The 21,118-nt window shown below is 28.6% G+C and overlaps 1 protein-coding gene and 1 long non-coding RNA gene across 7 annotated transcripts in view; one reads left to right on the top strand and one right to left on the bottom strand.

The window, feature by feature from the left end:
- The window catches only part of LOC105150439 (uncharacterized), a 364,524-nt gene that overhangs the window by 71,070 nt on the left and 272,336 nt on the right, over nt 1–21,118 (bottom strand). For all 6 annotated transcript variants that reach the window (XM_087410153.1, XM_087410155.1, XM_087410154.1 and 3 more), the window contains exon 4: nt 2,889–2,935. In XM_087410153.1, the coding sequence (XP_087266279.1) occupies nt 2,889–2,935 (47 nt within the window). The remainder of the gene's footprint in view (nt 1–2,888; nt 2,936–21,118) is intronic.
- Nucleotides 15,941–21,118, top strand: part of LOC147908248 (uncharacterized) — a 36,255-nt gene continuing 31,077 nt past the window's right edge. Inside the window, exons 1-2 of the long non-coding RNA XR_015546317.1 lie at nt 15,941–16,579; nt 17,835–18,229. This is a non-coding gene — a long non-coding RNA (uncharacterized LOC147908248). The remainder of the gene's footprint in view (nt 16,580–17,834; nt 18,230–21,118) is intronic.

Raw genomic sequence — 21,118 nt, 5'->3', positions numbered from 1 at the left:
CGTTCATCGCATCCACAATACTCTCAAAAACAGAGTTAATTACGATCGCGTGTGGTAATCACCAGAATAATCGCATAGCACTTTGTGGTATGCCCGACGTTAATTACACGCAACGCGTATTTTGCTATTACGGATTACAAAGTTAATAAAAAAAAAATATATATATACATATAAAACTCTATAATCCAAAAATGCTGAATTTTTATCCAGTTGACAAACATTAAAATACGTGTTTATAACTATATTTATTAATTAAATGTATCGTGATATCATTCAATTAAAAATCATTTATAACAGAAAAGTTAAAAAATAAAATATAATTTAAAAGTTTAAAAATAACGTTTTAATACAATATGATGCCATTAATTAAATCAAATTGACGATCATCCAAAATTGTAAAATTGAAATCTAATATTGCAGGCGCAATATACAAAAAAATTTATGTATTATAGATAACCAATATATCATGGTTTTCCATTACGTTAATTACTTAATCCAACGATTCACTTATTACTCCGTACTCTCAATTTGAAAGTATTGAATGAATTATGTTTAAGTCAACAGAAAATTCAGAACGTGATATGGGACATTAGAATCTAATAAAGTTTTCGACTGCAGTGAATTTGGATTAATTCAGGATTAATCAATTAATTCGGAAGGGTCATGAATTAGTTTAATCAGAAATCAAAGTAGAGCATGTGACGTCATCAATTGACCCCGGATCGATTCAAACTACAGTACGTTAAAGAAACTATTGTCTGTACAAATAACATAATAAAATAATTTATAATCGCACGAAATATCTGCTCTTATAAATAATAAATGCATTTACAATGCATTATCAATTGCCAGAGTTAATTAATTACATCGATTGTAACTATGAAATGTTGTTGATAGTAACTAATTATTCATAGAAAATAATCGCGTGTGACATTTCAAGTTAATGTTCTGTTGTTCCTACTTATTATTTCTCATAATTTCTAACTGTTTCTAATTAATTATTAATATAGGATTTGCATAGTAATTATGCACGGCAACATTATCATTTTTCTCTTAAACTCTTCTCAGTCCTAAAAAATATTGCAAGATTCAAACACTGTTAACAAATAATTTTCTTTTAAAAAATTATTGAATTATGAAAAATTAAATTGTGTATCTTGAAATAAACTTCGTCTGAATTTCTCAATCGAATTATGATTGCAAATATAACAAATAATTTTAAGACAAATGTTTTGTTTCTCCTGAATCTTCAGAGGAAAGCGATAATAAATACGAGCCTTACAGAGAAAAAAAATTGTATAATATTATAAAAATTAAGAACTGAAAACTAATCTTTATATTATTCTTATCATCCCTACATTGCGTTCAAGAGCAAGAACAGAATATTCCTATTATTTGTGCAAATATTACATTTTCAGGAAAATAATCTCTTAAGTTTTTAATACTATAAATAGATTCGTGAATAATAATATTATTATTCTTGATGTTAAGAAGTTTAAAGAGTTATGGGCAACCGCAAGTTAAGCCATCGATGAACTTCTGGTTTGAATATGGGATTACAGGTACGTGTTCGTCGATCGATATTATCCGTGTATTGTATAACAAATGAGACGCGAGACAACAATGTTATCCGATGTGCAGAATACGACACCAATTGCGTGAAAAAATGGTAATCGGCTACCGATAGCCATTCAAAGGCGCGTGTTGCAAGATTCTATCTCGTACATTCCTATATAACGACATAGCAGTTGCTGCACATCGCAATACTGAGGATGGCAGGCAAAGTCCGTTCGCAATTGCTCCATTGTTAGACCATTTAGATATGTTTCATTGGTAGAGACGTGCACGAAGGAACGATACCTTAGTCCTTTGGAAATCGTGTTCGTATCCTCGTATGCATGCCCTCGCCACGAGAATCGTGCAAAGCATGCAATCAATGCATTAAATAATGCTCCTGCATTCAAATCTAATGTGGCTTGGTTCCTTTCGTAAGTCTTGTACTTTAGTGTAGTTTTCTCAATCCATTACGAAGTTGCTACGTTCTCGTAAAATGATTTCTACGCCACGAGTATGTCGAATAAATCAAGAGAAAGAACATAATTGAGGATTCCGTGTTCAAAATGGTCCTCTATTAGTCGTGATTTATGTTGAATTGTCATGGAAAGTCGAAAGTATGGAAGTAACATAATGTACGAGATAATTGAGGTTTTCTAATACTGACATAATATTAATGCTATTGTGATTAAACCAAGCATAAAGGTAATGCAACATTTTTGCGTAAAGTATTTCTTAATAACACGAGACATGTAAAAATAAGCTGCTTTACTGCTATTATCATTAGGGGCAAAAAAACCGATATATTTTGCTCCTAATGATAATAGCGGTAGAGTAATGATATTTTAAAACAGATATGCTAATTACACACACGTCCCTAATTGCAAACGCCGCGTTTTACTATTCAGCATCTTGCTTTATTATTCAGCAATTAAAGTGCATAGGCAAATTACGGTTAGTAGGGTAATTCACGATCGATGGAGTTATCTCTTTCAAACGACCTATTCGTGTTAATGGCGATATATAATAACGATATATATATATATATATATATATATATATATATATATATACTGACTTGATCTGAATTAATCACCAAATAAAAATACAATATTACGTTAATAATAGCGTATTAATATTTAGATAGCTATATATATATATATATCGGTTGCCATTCGACAGAAACAGCACTTGTAAACTCATGTAAGTATTCCAGTTTCGTTTCGCAAATGAAAGGATAGAGGGACGAAGCGACGGAGTTCGCGTTTTCTCTTTTGCGTCTCCTAAATCTTAAACAAAGACAAATGAAGCTGCGAAGTCTAGGCGCGACTTACCGTTAGGAGGGAACTCGTAGAAGAACGCAGATCTCGGGCTCAGACAACTGGAACAGAGGAAAATTACGGTTAAAATATGCTAACAATTAAAGGAACGGCGCCGCTTGGCACGCCGCCCGACGTCTACGCGCTTTTCCGCTCCGTTTCCCATTCCTTTTCATCCGCGACGATATTTCGCCGTGGTGCCGCCAGTTACTGAACAAACACACGGTCAATATATATCATACGGTCGCATCGAAATGATGGGTATCGATGTTAAGCGTAATAGAGCGATTGGTTGTCGGGATTTAATACTTCCTTTGATACGCGAAATGGATCGGTCAGCGCGCATTTCGATACTATTACGTGCCGATAATGAATTTACCAGTGTTTAGGGAGTTAATTTCAATTTAGTTAGTGCGTATTATTTCAATTTAATACGTATTACAGTAGCGCGATTTGGTTCCTCGCTCGAATTTAACGCAGTCATTTGCATAATACCTAAAATAGCGTAGTACAGTATGCGGAATATCTTCCTAAGTTCATGAGAATTATTTTTGCAAAATACAAGAAAACAATCCGATTTTTAAAAAATAAAAAACTATTTGGCATTTTGCATAAATTGTAATATATTTTATAATTCGAAGTAATTTTTATTTTGGCTAATGTGAATCGTGTTGAAGTTCCAATTCATACACGATAAAAGATATTTTCTATTTGTGTTAAAAACGAACAACACAATACTAAAATTTTGGGTCGAATTTTTAACATATTCGAGTGATAATTTAATATGCAATTGTGCTTGAAAAAATAAAAATTTTCTGTTAAATTGATGTTCAATATTTCTTAGTGTTAAAATAACATAATTTTAGAATAAAATTTTCTTAGTGTTAAAATAACACAATTTAGAACAAATAACATATAAATATAATAATATTTTTTAAAATGTTATAAGATAAATGAATAAAATGTGTTAATGTTAATTTTAATGGAGAAATATGACTGTTTATAAATTGTGTCAGTGTTACGTTTATGTATTCATTTTTCATATAACATTTGTGTTACAAATATTTATCTTGTGTTAAATTAACTAAAAAATTTGAGTAGATATTTGGGATACTCAAATTGAAATATGCTAAATTTAATGCAAATTTTCCAACTGTAAAGGCGACAATATTCGTCATTTACATTTCTTAAATAATATTTCATTATAATAATAGAAAACAAAGGTTGTTCTGTTCCATACAATTCGAGTTTTGATCTCCCTACGGGCACCAAATTAGGTACTGATGGTCAAAGGTAACATTATACATGCGGTTTAACAAACGCGCAATTCTATGTACCGAAATTATAGAATTGTCATTAATATAGATTTCCGTGGCGATATATATGGTTTACATAACCGTATGTTGTCCACCGAATATTCACGTGATCTTTTTCTCCTCTCTCTCATGTATCTGTAATTGTCTATGTCTATGTCTGACTATCATGAACAAAATACTGAAAAGTGATTATATGACTATTAATGAGTGCGATGTATGTGCGCTGAAAAAAATTTCTAGTTGAAAATGTATTAATTAGAATTAATTAGAAGATTCTGATCCATGAATCAGAATCTAGTTTTCTCAACTATAATTATAATAAAGTTAACCAGAAAATGTTGATTATTTTTTTCATTTTCAATCAGAAATTTTCTGAAAAAAAAATCTAGTTGCATTAATTGGAATTCTGATTCCAGAAACCCATATCTCTATTCCATACGAGCGTCCTAAGTCATTAGACCATTACAAGAGATCTGGATTCAAGTCCCGGCTGAGATAATATTTTTCGCAATAAATTTATTAACAGTTTCAACATATTAACATCTTTATAATATGATGTTTGATGGTAGCACCAAATTATTAAATTGCTTGTCAATTCAATTCGCGATTATTAGAGTACTTTTAATTGCGTTTATAATCCGGAAAAACAATTCGGCGCGCAGTTCTACAATATTGAGAGAAAAGACTACAATATTGTATATATAAATACATATGTAGTGTATATTACTAATTCAAGATTGAATTATTGAAAGCAATGAAGATCCAGCTTCGACCGTAATAGGCATTTTTCTAGAATTAAAATGTATTAAATTTGTGGGGCCATAAACCTCATTTATTTGAAAAAATTTAAAATTTACAGAATGGCAACCATTTGAAATTAAGAGTCAACTTTCACGAACTTTTTTTCGCTTTCAATCTATTCAAAGAAATAATTATTTTGGAAAATTTATGGCATTTTTAAGTTCATAGCCCCATAAAAATTATCTATTTTTCGTAGGAAAAAACTTCATGTCAATCGGATGATTGAAGCTGTACATTTTCCGTCAGTTTGAAAAACGAGAAAAACGCGGTTAAAGTTTTACTTTATAATAACTTTTTGTTAACATATTTTATAACATATTTTATAACTTAATTTAATCAACGATTCCTAGCCTATAAGTCAATTTCTCCTCCTGTTTGAAGAAAATTAATTTTAAATTTTGCTTCATTTAAATCCTTCTTCTTTTGATTCTCGCTTATTTTACGTATAATATCTTGATTTTCGACCGATGCAAGATCCAGTTCAACAAGTGATAAATTGCTTTAAAATTTTGAATATTGCAAAATCCTTTTACAGGCATATTTTACATACTTTAGAGATGCAAAAAGTGTAAAAAAAAAATCGATTTTTTTACCCTCCAAACCTCCCCTTAAGGCACTAATTCGGCTCTGTGATTGATTTATGACATTTTTAAGATTATAAATGGTTTTAAACATAAAAACTGACTATGAATGACTTAAATATAAAACGAATTACAATTATATATCTAATTGTACCTCTCGTTTTTAAATGTTTAATCAACAGCGACAGTACATTTAATTGAACTCTTAGCTCGTAATGTTGGATTTTAATAGTACAGTCGATTTTTTATAGTAAATTTTAATAGATAAATTTTAATCTATAAAATAATAAATAAAATACAATTAAATTGTTATAATAAAAATTGTTGTTAAAGCTTTCACAAGTTTAAAAATTATTTTGCATTTTTATACAGTCCAGAACAATATAAATATTGAAATATAAAAATGTGTATTGAAATTCGAAGATCCAGGTTGTGGACAAAGAGTGAAAAAAATGCCGGTGAAAAGTTAATAACAATTACGTTCGTTCGACAGTTCATTCGCACATACGCGAAAAGAGTCTCTTTCTTTCCATTTCCAAAAATGTGTATATGTTCATGTTTGAAGTTGTTCATGTTTGAAAATATGAAAAGAGAAAAAAATAGAGAGTAAAACAATGGACGCGTTTAGCCTATTTTAGGGAATATTAATTGATTTGTAAAACTGACCGCCAGGTTATATTTTATTGTAAATGGAAAGAGATAATTCTAAATAATAAAAAAAAAAGAAAAAGACTATTTGCTTCTATCGTATATGGAAAAATTCAGAGTCACCATTCTTTTTCCTACGTTCTGAATGCGCATACAAATGAGTAATTGAAATATAACCAGCATAACGACTTAAACGATCCTTTTCCATTTAACCGTACGGAAGAGTATGCGTAAATTCCAATGCACATCTCGGGACACATGAAGCATCGTGTCGCCGTAAATGGCGGTATTCACTGAAGTATTCCAAGTATCTCCCCGAGCCAGTAGAAGCAGTCGATCTCTTACGGTAGATCACGTTGGAATGTGCGCACGCGGCGATTTCCGACGTTGCAGTGTTAAGGGTCGAGCGCGCACTAATCGTCTTATTGGCTGATCCAACGTTCCCGTTTCTACCGAATGTCCCGCACAAAGCGATGCAGCGTAGGAAGTCGAGAAGTGTCGCAGTAGGTACAAACACACGAACTCGCGCATAGACGACAGGTGATGCGGGCGGCAGAATGGCCCGCGGAATGAAGAGAGAACGGCGAAGAGGTCGGTAGTTCACGTACCAGAGAATCGCTAATAGTGCGTCGTATCTTGCTTCAATGTATCCTGATACAACGCGCCGTAATACTAACCGCATACTAATAGGACCCTTTGACGAAAAGCTAACATCTCTCAGCGGGTAAACCACGTTGCAATTCCGGTTGAGCCACTCCCAGCCTCCTCGCCGGCGTGACGAGGTGGATCTCTTCCTGTGTCTCCACCGGCACCTACGGTCAACCATTCGGAATCGATTGCCTGGAGTGGTCCACTCTCCTCAATGGATTCGTAATAGATTCTGCCAGCAACACAATACAAGAAACGAAGAACATCCGTCATTCTCGAGCCAAAGATCGGCATTACGCTCGGATTACCGCGACAGGTAGCCGGCTATCATTCGTCGATCGCAAGGAATCAAGAAATTTTTATTGGCAGTTTATAAACTTATTGAGAGGACTAAAACCTACAGCATTTTTTTCCTAGGTTTTACTTCTCTCTTGTGTAAGTTACTAAATCTTTGATTAAATCTTCGGAAAGTTATTAAGGTACACCTTATTGAAACTCGAGTTATTTACTTTTGAGAGTTCTAAACGTCGCAAGATCGATCGCCACTGATTTGTCACGATTCGTACGTACGACTGTATTGGACTTCCTTTCCCGTTGAGTTCACAGCATCCAGACTAAGAAGGACCGATTACTTCTTTTTTAGTTAACGGCGAATGTCGCTATGTGCCAAGTAGCAATCGATTTGGAAGCTGTTAAGAGTCATGATTACTACAGCGAGAACGAACGTTGGAAGGACGCCGTGCTTCCAAGTCGTACGACACAAATGGATGGTAAAATGTTTCCGCCACCCGCGCAAGGAATCCTGATGAAGTCGAAGAGAGTAAGAGTAAGTACGGAAACTGATGTAAAATATGCAAGACGGCCTATCGGATATTTCGTATGCGATTGAAAACTGTAGCAAGCTCTACTCGCTTCTGACCTGTTTGGTACCGAGCTCGAGAACACTCGGATATGCAAATTCCGGTGAATCCACCACGAGTATTCTCGACCGTTGTGTTTTTCGTGTTACATTTCATTTCTTGTAGTTTCTTCAGGAGATGGACTTTATATTCTCTTATATATACTTAATATTTTCCCCGAAATATATTCTTGAAATCTGATCAGATTTATTGTATCTCTCTCTCTCTCTCTCTCTCTCTCTCTCTCTCTCTCTCTCTCTCTCTCTCTCTCTCTCGCATTTCTCTTTTCAATATTTTTGTATTTTTTTTTAAAGCTTCTGGATTCACAAACTACAATAATATTCGAAAACTAATAATGAATAACTCAGAAGATTTATAATAAATATTGTCTGTTTTAATATACTTAAGAAATGCTTTTTGCTTGTTACTGTCATAATAAATTATGATTATTCTCATATATTTTTCTCATGAACTATTTAAATTAATATGAAACAGTTTGGAATAAAAATCTTGCATCTTTTCACCTCCAGCGAAAGCATGTTGTATAATTTCATGCACGAAAAAAAAAATATATACGAGAAACTTTATTTTACATGGCGCGAAACATGGCAACTAGCTAAATTGCAAACTAGATTCAGTATTTTTTATGGTTGAAGACATGCCTGTGGTTGACGCCGAATACGTAGTACACAGTTGGCGAGAAGGGCATAGAAACGGCACGTATTCGGTGTGCTGCATTAACGTGATTCCAGTATAATCACGCGCGATACATTTGTAATAATGAATGAATTCGACGAGAGAATAGCAGTTTCCGTCGTTATTCATAAGCGCACGTTTCTCGTTGAAACAAAGTCCGTTGTTTTTGTCTAACAAAAATAATCTCGTGTTTCATATAAAATGCATGTTACCGCAAAATTCACATTTAGCATTATGATATTGGATTACGTTTTTAACAATCGCATTTCTTCTACATAAAAGCAATAAATATCTAAATTTAAAAACTACAGTCACGAACGTTGATTCAGCTTTTTAACAGAAACAAGATTCAGACGTACATGAAATAGTTACAAGTATAGTTTATTTTTTTGACACTATCCACTGAAATATGTGTTATTAAAATATGAATTGTCTAGTCAAAAGATTTAACACGATAAACAATATATATGTGTGTAGTCCTGTTATTTTATCAGAATCAAAAGTTTATGCTTGCTAAAATAATTTATTTGATACTAACAATAGAAACATTTATATCACATGAATATCTATTGAGTTATTTCAATAAAATGACATACATAATCAACAATCCTTTTTCTTTCCTCTATTAAAATATTCTTTAAATAATTATTATAATTGATATGTTACATAAAACGATACATTTATACGAAAAAAATTTCTTAAATGAGTCATGTAATTGTGAAACAATAATAACCGTAGCATAATGATAGAAATCATTTTTTTATAATCGTGCATATGATTTTGTTATCAATGATAAACAGCTTCGCAACGAAAATAATGAAGTATCGTTCGGATAATCAGGCTAAGCATTACAATTCAAATCTGCTGCATTTGAAATCGTTCTGCATTCGGTGCCATGTAAATACATCTATACGAGAATATATCATACGTGCGAGAAACAACAGCGATTCCCGGCAGCTTCATTCGGCAGATTGAGGAGGGTGGAGCAACGCGGGGATCAAAAAATCTGTTTTGTCCTGCGGGATCGATCGGCCGGAACGCATGGCCTGACACAATCGCAGGCGGCCGGATGCGAACGAGCCGAAATATGGCAAAGGACTAAAACTGCGATTACACGCGGGATGACGGGAGCGAGGTCGAGAGTTTCGCGGCGCGGATAATCGAGCGCGCGCATTCTGGCGTCGCGACGCTATGCAACGCGATGCGACGCGACGCGACGCGACGTATGCGCCGACGAGTCGATAGGATTACCTGGCCGTCGACACGACAAAACCGACCATCGGCCGTGGCTGTCAGCACGTCAGTCAGGCTTTACTTCGCCGCGTTATTGTCCGTTTATTAATTTATGACCACGGTCCATGCGATTGTTTATAACGCAAATGCTTCGACGTCCGCGCATATGCAGTTGAGCCGCTCAGCCTAACATCAAGCGGCCGATTAATTCTATTATAAATTATTTCGAGAGCCTTATTATTAAAGAGATATATCGATAATTCAGCTTGACGAAGTCGGAAACATCATTGAGAATTAAGCGCAAAAGAAAAATCGAAAGAAGCAGTGACGTTTTGCGCTCATATGTACAGGGTGATAGTTAAGTTTATGTCAACAGTTTTCAAAGATACAAAGTGTAAAAGTTGAAGGAGAAAATTTTTTTTCCAAAAATTTCGGAAAACACCCGGATTATTTCAATAAAACTGTTTTATCAAAATAACCCTAGTAGTTTTTGATTTAAATTATTGAAAAAAATGAAATTTTTACTTCAATTATGATACCTATATCTTTGAAAAATTTAATTAAAACTGAGTAATTTGATTAAAACTGAGTAAAAAAATAACTTATAATCATTAGTTTAAAAAATAGTTGCTATATGAACGCATGCAGTTTGCTGAAAAATAATCATACAATTATGAAAATATAATTTTTGTAAGCATTGAATTTTGAATCCATTATTTAATTAGATATAAAACAATCATGTATTACCAAAAATAAAAATTTTAAAGTATTATTTAAATTTTATACAAATATATATCTATTTTTGCTAAGATCTTTAGAGAATATATATAATTATTTTAGAATAATATATTTTATAAAAAAACATATAATTATTTTAGATAATACATAATTATTTTATATCTATAATTAAATAATGGGTTCAAAATTCAATGCTTACAAAAATTATATTTTCATAATTGTATGATTATTTTTCAGCAAACTGCATGTGTTCATATAATTATTTATCCATTACTTACTACCATATATCCATTACTTTAAAAAATAATTGCTATATGAACGTATGTAATTCGCTGAAAAATAATCATACGGTTATGAAAATATAATTTTTGTAAGCAATGAATTTTGAAATCATTATTTAATTATAAGATAATTATGTATTATCTAAAATAATTGTACATTTTTTTATAAAATATATAATTCTAAAATAATTCTAAAATATAAAATTCTAAAATAATATATATATTCTGTAAAGATTTTAGTAAAAATAAATTTGTATAAAATTTTAAAGTATTATTTAAATTTTACATAAATTTATTTTTGCTAAGATCTTTAGAGAATATATATATATATAATTATTTTAGAATTATTTTAGAATTATATATTTTGTAAAAAAATGTATAATTATTTTAGATAATATGTAACGGTCTTATATCTAATTAAATAATGGTTCAAAATTCAATGCTTACAAAAATTATATTTTCATAATTGTATGATTATTTTTCAGCAAACTGCATGTGTTCATATAATTATTTATCCATTACTTACTACCATATATCCATTACTTTAAAAAATAATTGCTATATGAACGTATGTAATTCGCTGAAAAATAATCATACGGTTATGAAAATATAATTTTTATAAGCAATGAATTTTGAAATCATTATTTAATTATAAGATAATTATGTATTATCTAAAATAATTGTACATTTTTTTATAAAATATATAATTCTAAAATAATTCTAAAATATAAAATTCTAAAATAATATATATATTCTGTAAAGATTTTAGTAAAAATAAATTTGTATAAAATTTTAAAGTATTATTTAAATTTTACATAAATTTATTTTTGCTAAGATCTTTAGAGAATATATATATATAATTATTTTAGAATTATTTTAGAATTATATATTTTGTAAAAAAATGTATAATTATTTTAGATAATATGTAACGGTCTTATATCTAATTAAATAATGGTTCAAAATTCAATGCTTACAAAAATTATATTTTCATAATTGTATGATTATTTTTCAGCAAACTGCATGCGTTCATATAGCAATTATTTTTTAAATGAATTATTATAAGTTATTTTTTAACTCAGTTTGAATATAGATTTTAATTTATTTGTTGCAGAAGTAATTTTTAAGTAATTCTCTTCATTACGCAATTTAGATAAAAGGAGAGTTATTTAAAATTTAGAGAGAGAGAGATAAAATAATTACATATTTTTTCTAAAATAATTACATATATTCTCTAAAGATCTTAGTAAAAATAAATGTGTATAAAATTTAAATACTACTTTAAAATTTTATACAAATTTATTTTTACTAAGGAAATAATTGCTATATGAACAAATGCAGTTTGCTGAAAAATAATCATATAATTATGAAAATATAATTTTTGTAAGCATTGAATTTTGAACTCATTATTTAATTATAGATATAAGATAATTATGTATTATCTAAAATAATTATACGTTTTTTTATAAAATATATAATTCTAAAATAATTCTAAAATAATTATATATATATTCTCTAAAGATCTTAGCAAAAATAAATTTGTATAAAATTTAAATAATACTTTAAAATTTTATACAAATTTATTTTTACTAAAATCTTTAGAGAAAATATATAATTATTTTAGAATTACATATTTTAGAATTATTTTAGAATTTTATATTTTATAAAAAATGTATAATTATTTTAGATAATACCTAATTGGCCTAAATCTAATTAAATAATGGGTTCAAAATTCAATGCTTACAAAAATTATATTTTCATAATTGTATGATTATTTTTCAGCAAACTGCATGCGTTTCGAAAAAATATAGTACTTTATCTAAATTTTTAATAATTCTCCTTTTATCTAAAATCTAAATTATATAAAAAGAGAGTTACTTAAAAATTACTTAAAAATTTTATACAAATTTATTTTCGCTAATATCTTCTTAAAAAAATATATATATTATTACAATAATTATTTTAGAGAATATATAATTACCTTAGAGAATGTGTAATTATTTTATAGAATTACTTTATATAATTATTTTATAGAACATAGAATTATTTAAATCATTTTATTTAATAATGATTTAAAAATAATCATTTTTAAATTATTGTCAAATAAAATGATTCAAAAACTAGCGGAAGAAGGTTAATATTACACAAATAAAAAATAATATTTACCGCCAGGTTGCTCCATCAGTGTCCGATGTCTCTCCCAGACCTCCACCTCCTCTCAGAATGTGCACAGGACACTCGCGTAAAACACTCGCGAATACACTGTAATCGCGCGCGGACTATAACTTGAGTCCAAACTAGAACGGCACTCGCGAAACGCGCGACGCGACGAACCGGCTGCGGTTCGTTCATTTCAAGTAAATCGGCGACGTTAGCTTCCTCTTTGGATTTTTACACGAAGAGAATGATTTTACTCAATATCTAAAAATTTATCTAGATATATACATTCATATCCGAAAATTTTTAAATATTTGAGAAAAATCATTCTTTTCGTGTAAAATATCCTCTGAGCCCTCTCACCACGTCAAGGTGTACCCGTGAGAGGGAAAATAATCTGAAAAATGTAATAAATAGCTATATTACTATGCTATTATTGCAATCGGTTAACTTTTAGAAACGAATATCACGTCTGCAATCCTCATCATTATCATTGCGAAAAAGTCAAAGCAGATAAAAGGGCTGAATCTTTTATTTATTCATAGATAATGTCTGTAAGATATGATTAGAATCTATAAAATAGACTAGTGATTAATAAGAGGAAGAAATGTTTCTTTTATTAATTGTTCCAAAGTTACGGTTAATTTTTTAACAGATCGTAATGAAAGATGCACAAAAACAAAAATTAATTAAATTATTAAACTGTATTAATTGTATTGAAAGCGGGAATTGCGACTTTTTTGCATGAGAGTATTCATATCAACGTTACTTTTCTATGACTCGTGTGATACCGTTCGTACAAACAAGTAGTCGTGTCGCATACTGCTCCTTTTCACATTTCTTTTTGAAACATATAATAATCGCAAAAAATGCTAGGTATAATACGAAATGTTGTATTTTATGAATATTCACATAATACGATTACTAGTATGAATAATTATTCATAAATACAACGTTTCGTATTGTATTAGACACTCTTCGCGAAAAAGATTTCAAAAAGTAATGTGAAAAAAAGCCGCGACACGGCTACGTTGTTTGTACGAGCTTCGGTAAGGGAATAATAACTGCGCGATAACTAGGCGTAAACATGACGCGCCGTTCCGTGCCACCTCGTACCATCCCCAACCGAAGGTCACGCGCCAACCGTCTAACTGTCGAAATACTAAAGTTGACGCCTATTACAAAATCTGTAAAATAATCTATTCGTTACGTTTTAATATTCTTCGATGAATATTACGCGATGCTTTATTATACGATTTACGTTTTATTTTTTGAATTCATTACGCGCACAACTCTATATCTTAGGTCGGTATTCACAGTCGAAGTATTCATATTTAAGACCGTCTTAAGTATAATTTTAAGAAGTCACGAATCAGAGGGCCGTATTAATGTCTTAAGACATTACTTAAGACAGTCTCGAAATAAGAATGGATTGTGAATATCGTCATTGGATATCTAATTTATATATCTGTAAATGTATAATACGAATTATATTTATAACATTATTATATTTCTTGTTTCATAATTTAAAAAATGTTTGCGTTTATCTTTACTTAAAGAATGTATAATATATTATTAATCTTATTATTAATCTTTATTCGAACGTAAATCGTCAAAGAGAGTAATAAAGATTGAGATATAACTCTGAGTACACACCTTAGTTTTGAGAAATATTACTATTTGAGCATCCTTATGTAATTATCAGTTCGCGTTCGTGAATCTCTAATTTTCGTAGATTAATGCGCAAGCGCCTCACGCCACACGTCCGTCTTGCTGCGAAGTCGTCGAACAAATGCCAACGTGATGACGTAGCGGACCATCACGCCGCGCCCCCCTACGCCTTCGCCTCGCGACCCACCGCTTTTCGTCGCGCGCGACCCCCTTCCCCCCCCCGAGCTTTTCGCCAGATGTTGTTTAGATTACACCCGCGTTTGAAAAATATTGAACGGTTAGTACAATTATTCAAGTATTTTTTATGATTTTGACAAACGGATATCGCCGTACATTTCGCGTTTTGCTTTGTGGCATCTCGGGCACAATTCTATATTACTTGCATAATTCTTTTAAACGAATTACTAATTATTAGATATTTTTGATATTCCAATATTGTCTCAATTTTCATAATTCTTTTTAATGATTCATACTTCAATAAAGATTGATAAAATATTCTACATATGTTTTTTATATAAAGATACATGCAAATTTTCTCAATATCGTGAAACAATTTGTGCTGAATACAGCTTTGGCTAAAAGTACTAAACGTCTTGTTAATCATTATTTAATTTTTCAGTTATTCATACTAGTAATAAATTAATTTAAGACACTACTACTACTGCAAATTATCCGTGTTTCGGAAATTCTTTCTTAAACTTACGCCGATCATGGCTCGATAAAATAACATACGAATTATTTAAAATAAAAAATATAAAATAAGTTCCAGAAACTTATTTAAAATCGTAGGAATCTGTAAAAAGAACAGGTACGAAAAACTTGTTTAAAATAAAAGATATAAAAATAGTTTCCGGAAACTTATATAAAATATTAAATAAGAAATAAGTCAGAAGTGTATAGTTATTTAAAATAATGAATTAATACTAAATAACGCTTTTAATTTTTTTATTTAAATTACATACTTTAATTTTCGTCGCTTTTGCAAGTAAATGAAAATTATTAAACGGTTCTTACGTACATTTTGACATCTTTAGAAAGTATTTGTAAAGTTTGATATTTATAACAAATTGTATATAAATTGTTATAACTAAATATAGTTGACAAAATGAGAAAACTGTATTTTTTTATACAAAAGTGTAAAATTCCGAAGCAAAAATATTTAAAGGATAAATATGTTTCATATATAATACATATAATAATATATGTTTTTAAACATGTACATTATTTAATATTTTATATAAGTTTCCGGAAACTATTTTTATATCTTTTATTTTAAACAAGTTTTTCGTACCTATTCTTTTTACAGATTCCTACAATTTTATATTTTAAATAAGTTTCTGAACCTTATTTTCTATTTTTTATTTTAAATAATTCGTATGTTACTTTATCGAGTCATGATGGGCGTTACAATAGGTCTTAAATTAATTTATTAATTGAAAAATTAAATAATGATTAACAAGATGTTTAGTACTTTTAGCCAAAGCTGTATTCAGCACAAATTGTTTCACGATATTAAGAAAATTCGCATGTATCTTTATATAAAAAACATATATAGAATATTTTATCAATCTTTATTGAAGTATGAATCATTAAAAAGAATTATGAAAATTGAGACATAATGTTGGAATATCAAAAATATCTAATAATTAGTAATTCGTTTAAAAGAATTATGCAAGTAATATAGAATTGTGCCCGAGATGCCACAAAGCAAAATGCGAAATGTACGGCGATATCCGTTTGCCAAAATCATATAAAATACTTGAATAATTGTACTAACCGTTCAATATTTTTCAAACGCCTAAATACGCTATAAATAGCACCCGGCGAAAAGCTCGGGGAGGGGAAGGGGGTCGCGAGGCGAAGGCGTAGGGGGGGCGCGGCGCGGTGGCCGATCGTCATCCTTTTCGCTCGACGACTTCGCAGCAAGACGGACGTGTGGCGTGAGGCGCTCGCGCATTAATCTACGAAAATTAGAGATTCACGAACGCGAACTGATAATTACATAAGGATGCTCAAATAGTAATATTTCTCAAAACTAAGGTGTGTACTCAGAGTTATATCTCAATCTTTATTACTCTCTTTGACGATTTACGTTCGAATAAAGATTAATAATAAGATTAATAATATACATTCTTTAAGTAAAGATAAACGCAAACATTTTTTAAATTATGAAACAAGATTAAATATAATAATGTTATAAATATAATTTGTATTATACATTTACAGATATATAAATTAGATATCCAAGGACGATATTCACAATCCATTCTTATTTCGAGACTGTCTTAAGTAATGTCTTAAGACATTAATACGGCCCTCTGATTCGTGACTTCTTAAAATTATACTTAAGACGGTCTTAAATATGAATACTTCGACTGTGAATACCGGCCTAAGATATAGAGTTGTGCGCGTAATGAATTCAAAAAATAAAACGTAAATCGTATAATAAAGCATCGCGTAATATTCATCGAAGAATATTAAAACGTAACGAATAGATTATTTTACAGATTTTGTAATAGGCGTCAACTTTAGTATTTCGACAGTTAGACGGTTGGCGCGTGACCTTCGGTTGGGGATGGTACGAGGTGGCACGGAACGGCGCGTCATGTTTACGCCTAGTTATCGCGCAGTTATTATTCCCTTACCGAAGCTCGTACAAACAACGTAGCCGTGTCGCGGCTTTTTTTCACATTACTTTTTGAAATCTTTTTCGCGAAGAGTGTCTAATACAATACGAAACGTTGTATTTATGAATAATTATTCGTACTAGTAATCGTATTATGTGAATATTCATAAAATACAACATTTCGTATTATACCTAGCATTTTTTGCGATTATTATATGTTTCAAAAAGAAATGTGAAAAGGAGCAGTATGCGACACGACTACTTGTTTGTACGAACGGTATCACACGAGTCATAGAAAAGTAACGTTGATATGAATACTCTCATGCAAAAAAGTCGCAATTCCCGCTTTCAATACAATTAATACAGTTTAATAATTTAATTAATTTTTGTTTTTGTGCATCTTTCATTACGATCTGTTAAAAAATTAACCGTAACTTTGGAACAATTAATAAAAGAAACATTTCTTCCTTTTATTAATCTCTAGCCTATTTTATAGATTCTAATCATATCTAACAGATATTATCTATGAATAAATAAAACATTCAGCCCTTTTATCTGCTTTTTTTTTCGCAATGATAATGATGAGGATTGCAGACGTGATATTCGTTTCTAAAAGTTAACCGATTGCAATAATAGCATAGTAATATAGCTATTTATTACATTTTTCAGATTATTTTCCCTCTCACGGGTACACCTTGACGTGGTGAGAGGGCTCAGAGGATATTTTACAAGAAAAGAATGATTTTTCTCAAATATCTAAAAATTTTCGGATATGTCTGAATATATATATCTAGATAAATTTTTAGATATTGAGTAAAATCATTCTCTTCGTGTAAAAATCCAATGGGGAAGCTAACGTCGCCGATTTACTTGAAAATGAACGAACCGCAGCCGGTTCGTCGCGTCGCGCGTTTCGCGAGTGCCGTTCTAGTTATTGGACTCAAGTTATAGTCCGCGCGCGATTACAGTGTATTCGCGAGTGTTTTACGCGAGTGTCCTGTGCATATTCTGAGAGGAGGTGGAGGTCTGGGAGAGACATCGGGCACTGATGGAGCAACCTGACGGTAAATATTATTTTTTATTTGTGTAATATTAATCTTTTTCCGCTAGTTTTTAAATCATTTTATTTGACAATAATTTAAAAATGATTATTTTTAAATCATTGTTAAATAAAATGATTTAAATAATTCTATATTCTATAAAATAATTATATAAAGTAATTCTATAAAATAATTACACATTCTCTAAGGTCATTATATATCCTCTAAAATAATTATTGTATATATATTTATTAAAGAAGATATTAGCGAAAATAAATTTGTATAAAATTAAGTAATTTTTAAGTAACTCTCTTTTTATATAATTTAGATTTTAGATAAAAGAAGAGTTATTAAAAATTTAGATAAAGTACTATATTTTTTCTAAAATAATTATATATATTCTCTAAAGATCTTAGCAAAAATAAATTTGTATAAACTTTAAATAATACTTTAAAATTTTATACAAATTTATTTTTACTAAAATCTTTAGAGAAAATATATAATTATTTTAGAATTATATATTTTAGAATTATTTTAAAATTTTATATTTTATAAAAAATATATAATTATTTTAAATAATACATAATTGTCTTATATCTAATTAAATAATGGATTCAAAATTCAATGCTTACAAAAATTATATTTTCATAATCGTATGATTATTTTTCAGCAAACTGCATACGTTCATATAGCAATTATTTTTTAAAGTAATGATTATTAGTTATTTTGTTACTCAGTTTTAATTTGGATTTTAATTTATTTGTTACAGATGTAATTTTTAAGTAATTCTCCTTTTACATAATTTAAATAAAAGGAGAGTTATTTAAAATTTAGAGAGAGAGGTAAAATAATTATATATTTTTTCTAAAATAATTACATAAAATATATATTATATAATAAATAAATATAATATATATATAATAATTATAAAATAAATATATTTTTTCTAAAATAATTACATTTAAATAATACTTTAAAATTTTATACAAATTTATTTTTACTAAGAAAATAATTGCTATATGAACACATGCAGTTTGCTGAAAAATAGTCATACAATTATGAAAATATAATTTTTGTAAGCATTGAATTTTGAACCCATTATTTAATTATAGATATAAGATAATTATGTATTATCTAAAATAATTATACGTTTTTTTGTAAAATATATAATTCTAAAATAATTATATATATTCTCTAAAGATCTTAGCAAAAATAGATTTGTATAAAATTTAAATAACTGTAAAATTTTTATTTTAGATAATACATGATTGTTTTATATCTGATTAAATAATGGGTTCAAAATTCAATGCTTACAAAAATTATATTTTCGTAATTGTATGATTATTTTTCATGAATTATTTTTCATGAATTGTATGATTATTTTGCATGAACGCATGCATACTGTATGCGTTCATGTAGCAATTATTTTTTAAATGAATTATTATAAGTTATTTTTTTACTGAGTTTTAATTTGGATTTTAATTTATGTGTTGCAGAAGTAATTTTTAAGTAATTCTCCTTTTACATAATTTAGATAAAAGGAAAGTTACTTAAAATTTAGAGAGAGAGAGAGAGAGATAAAATAATTATATATTTTTTCTAAAATAATTATATATATTCTCTAAACATCTTAGCAAAAATAAATTTGTATAAAATTTAAATAATACTTTAAAATTTTATACAAATTTATTTTTACTAAGATCTTTAGAGGATATACATAATTATTTTAGAATTGTATATTTTAGAATTATTTTAGAATTTTATATTTTAGAAATATTTTAGAATTTTATATTTTATAAAAAATGTATAATTATATTAGATAATACATAATTGTCTTATATCAATGCTTACAAAAATTATATTTTTATAATCGTATGATTATTTTTCAGCAAACTGCATACGTTCATATAGCAATTATTTTTTAAAGTAATGAATTATTAGTAATTTTTTTACTTAGTTTTAATTTGGATTTTAATTTATTTGTTACACATATAATTTTTAAGTAATGCTCCTTTTTCCATAATTTAGATGAAAGGAGAGTTATTTAAAATTTAGAGATAAAATAATTATATATTTTTTCTAAAATAATTATATATATTCTTTAAAGATCTTAGCAAAAATGAATTTGTATAAAATTGAAATAATACTTTAAAATTTTATACAAATTTATTTTTACTAAGGAAATAATTGCTATATGAACGCATGCAATTTGCTGAAAAATAATCGTACAATTATGAAAATATAATTTTTGTAAGCATTAAATTTTGAACCATTATTAATGAGATTTAAGCCAATTATGGTATTATCGAAAAAAATTAACATTTTTTATAAAATAAAAATCTAAAATATTCTAAAATATAAAATTCTAACAATAACTAATCATAGTCTTAAACGATTTGCAATTTGTTAAAAATAAATTTGTATAAAATTTTAAAGTTATTTCAAATGTTATACAAATTTATTTTTGCTTAAAAATAATTGCTAGATGACGCAGCCATTGATGCAAAATAATCAACAATTATGAAAATCTAATTGTGTAAGCATTGCAATTTTGAACCATTATTATTATGATCTAAGATAATTATATATTATCTAAAATAATTGTACATTTTTTTATAAAATATATAATTCTAAAATAATTCTAAAATATAAAGTTCTAAAATAATTATATATATTCTCTAAAGATTTTAGTAAAAAAAAAGTTTAAAGTATTATTTAAATTTTATACAAATTTATTTTTGCTAAGATCTTTAGAGAATATATATATATAATTATTTTAGAATTATTTCAGAATTATATATTTTATAAAAAAACGTATAATTATTTTAGATAATACATAATTATCTTATATCTATAATTAAATAATGGGTTCAAAATTCAATGCTTACAAAAATTATATTTTCATAATTATAT

Source organism: Acromyrmex echinatior, chromosome 10 (assembly GCF_024713525.1).
Source record: "Acromyrmex echinatior isolate Ae372 chromosome 10, ASM2471352v2, whole genome shotgun sequence".
NCBI lineage: Eukaryota > Metazoa > Arthropoda > Insecta > Hymenoptera > Formicidae > Acromyrmex > Acromyrmex echinatior.
Note: the sequence above shows the minus strand (reverse complement) of the source record. Positions and strands in the feature narration are given on the sequence as shown.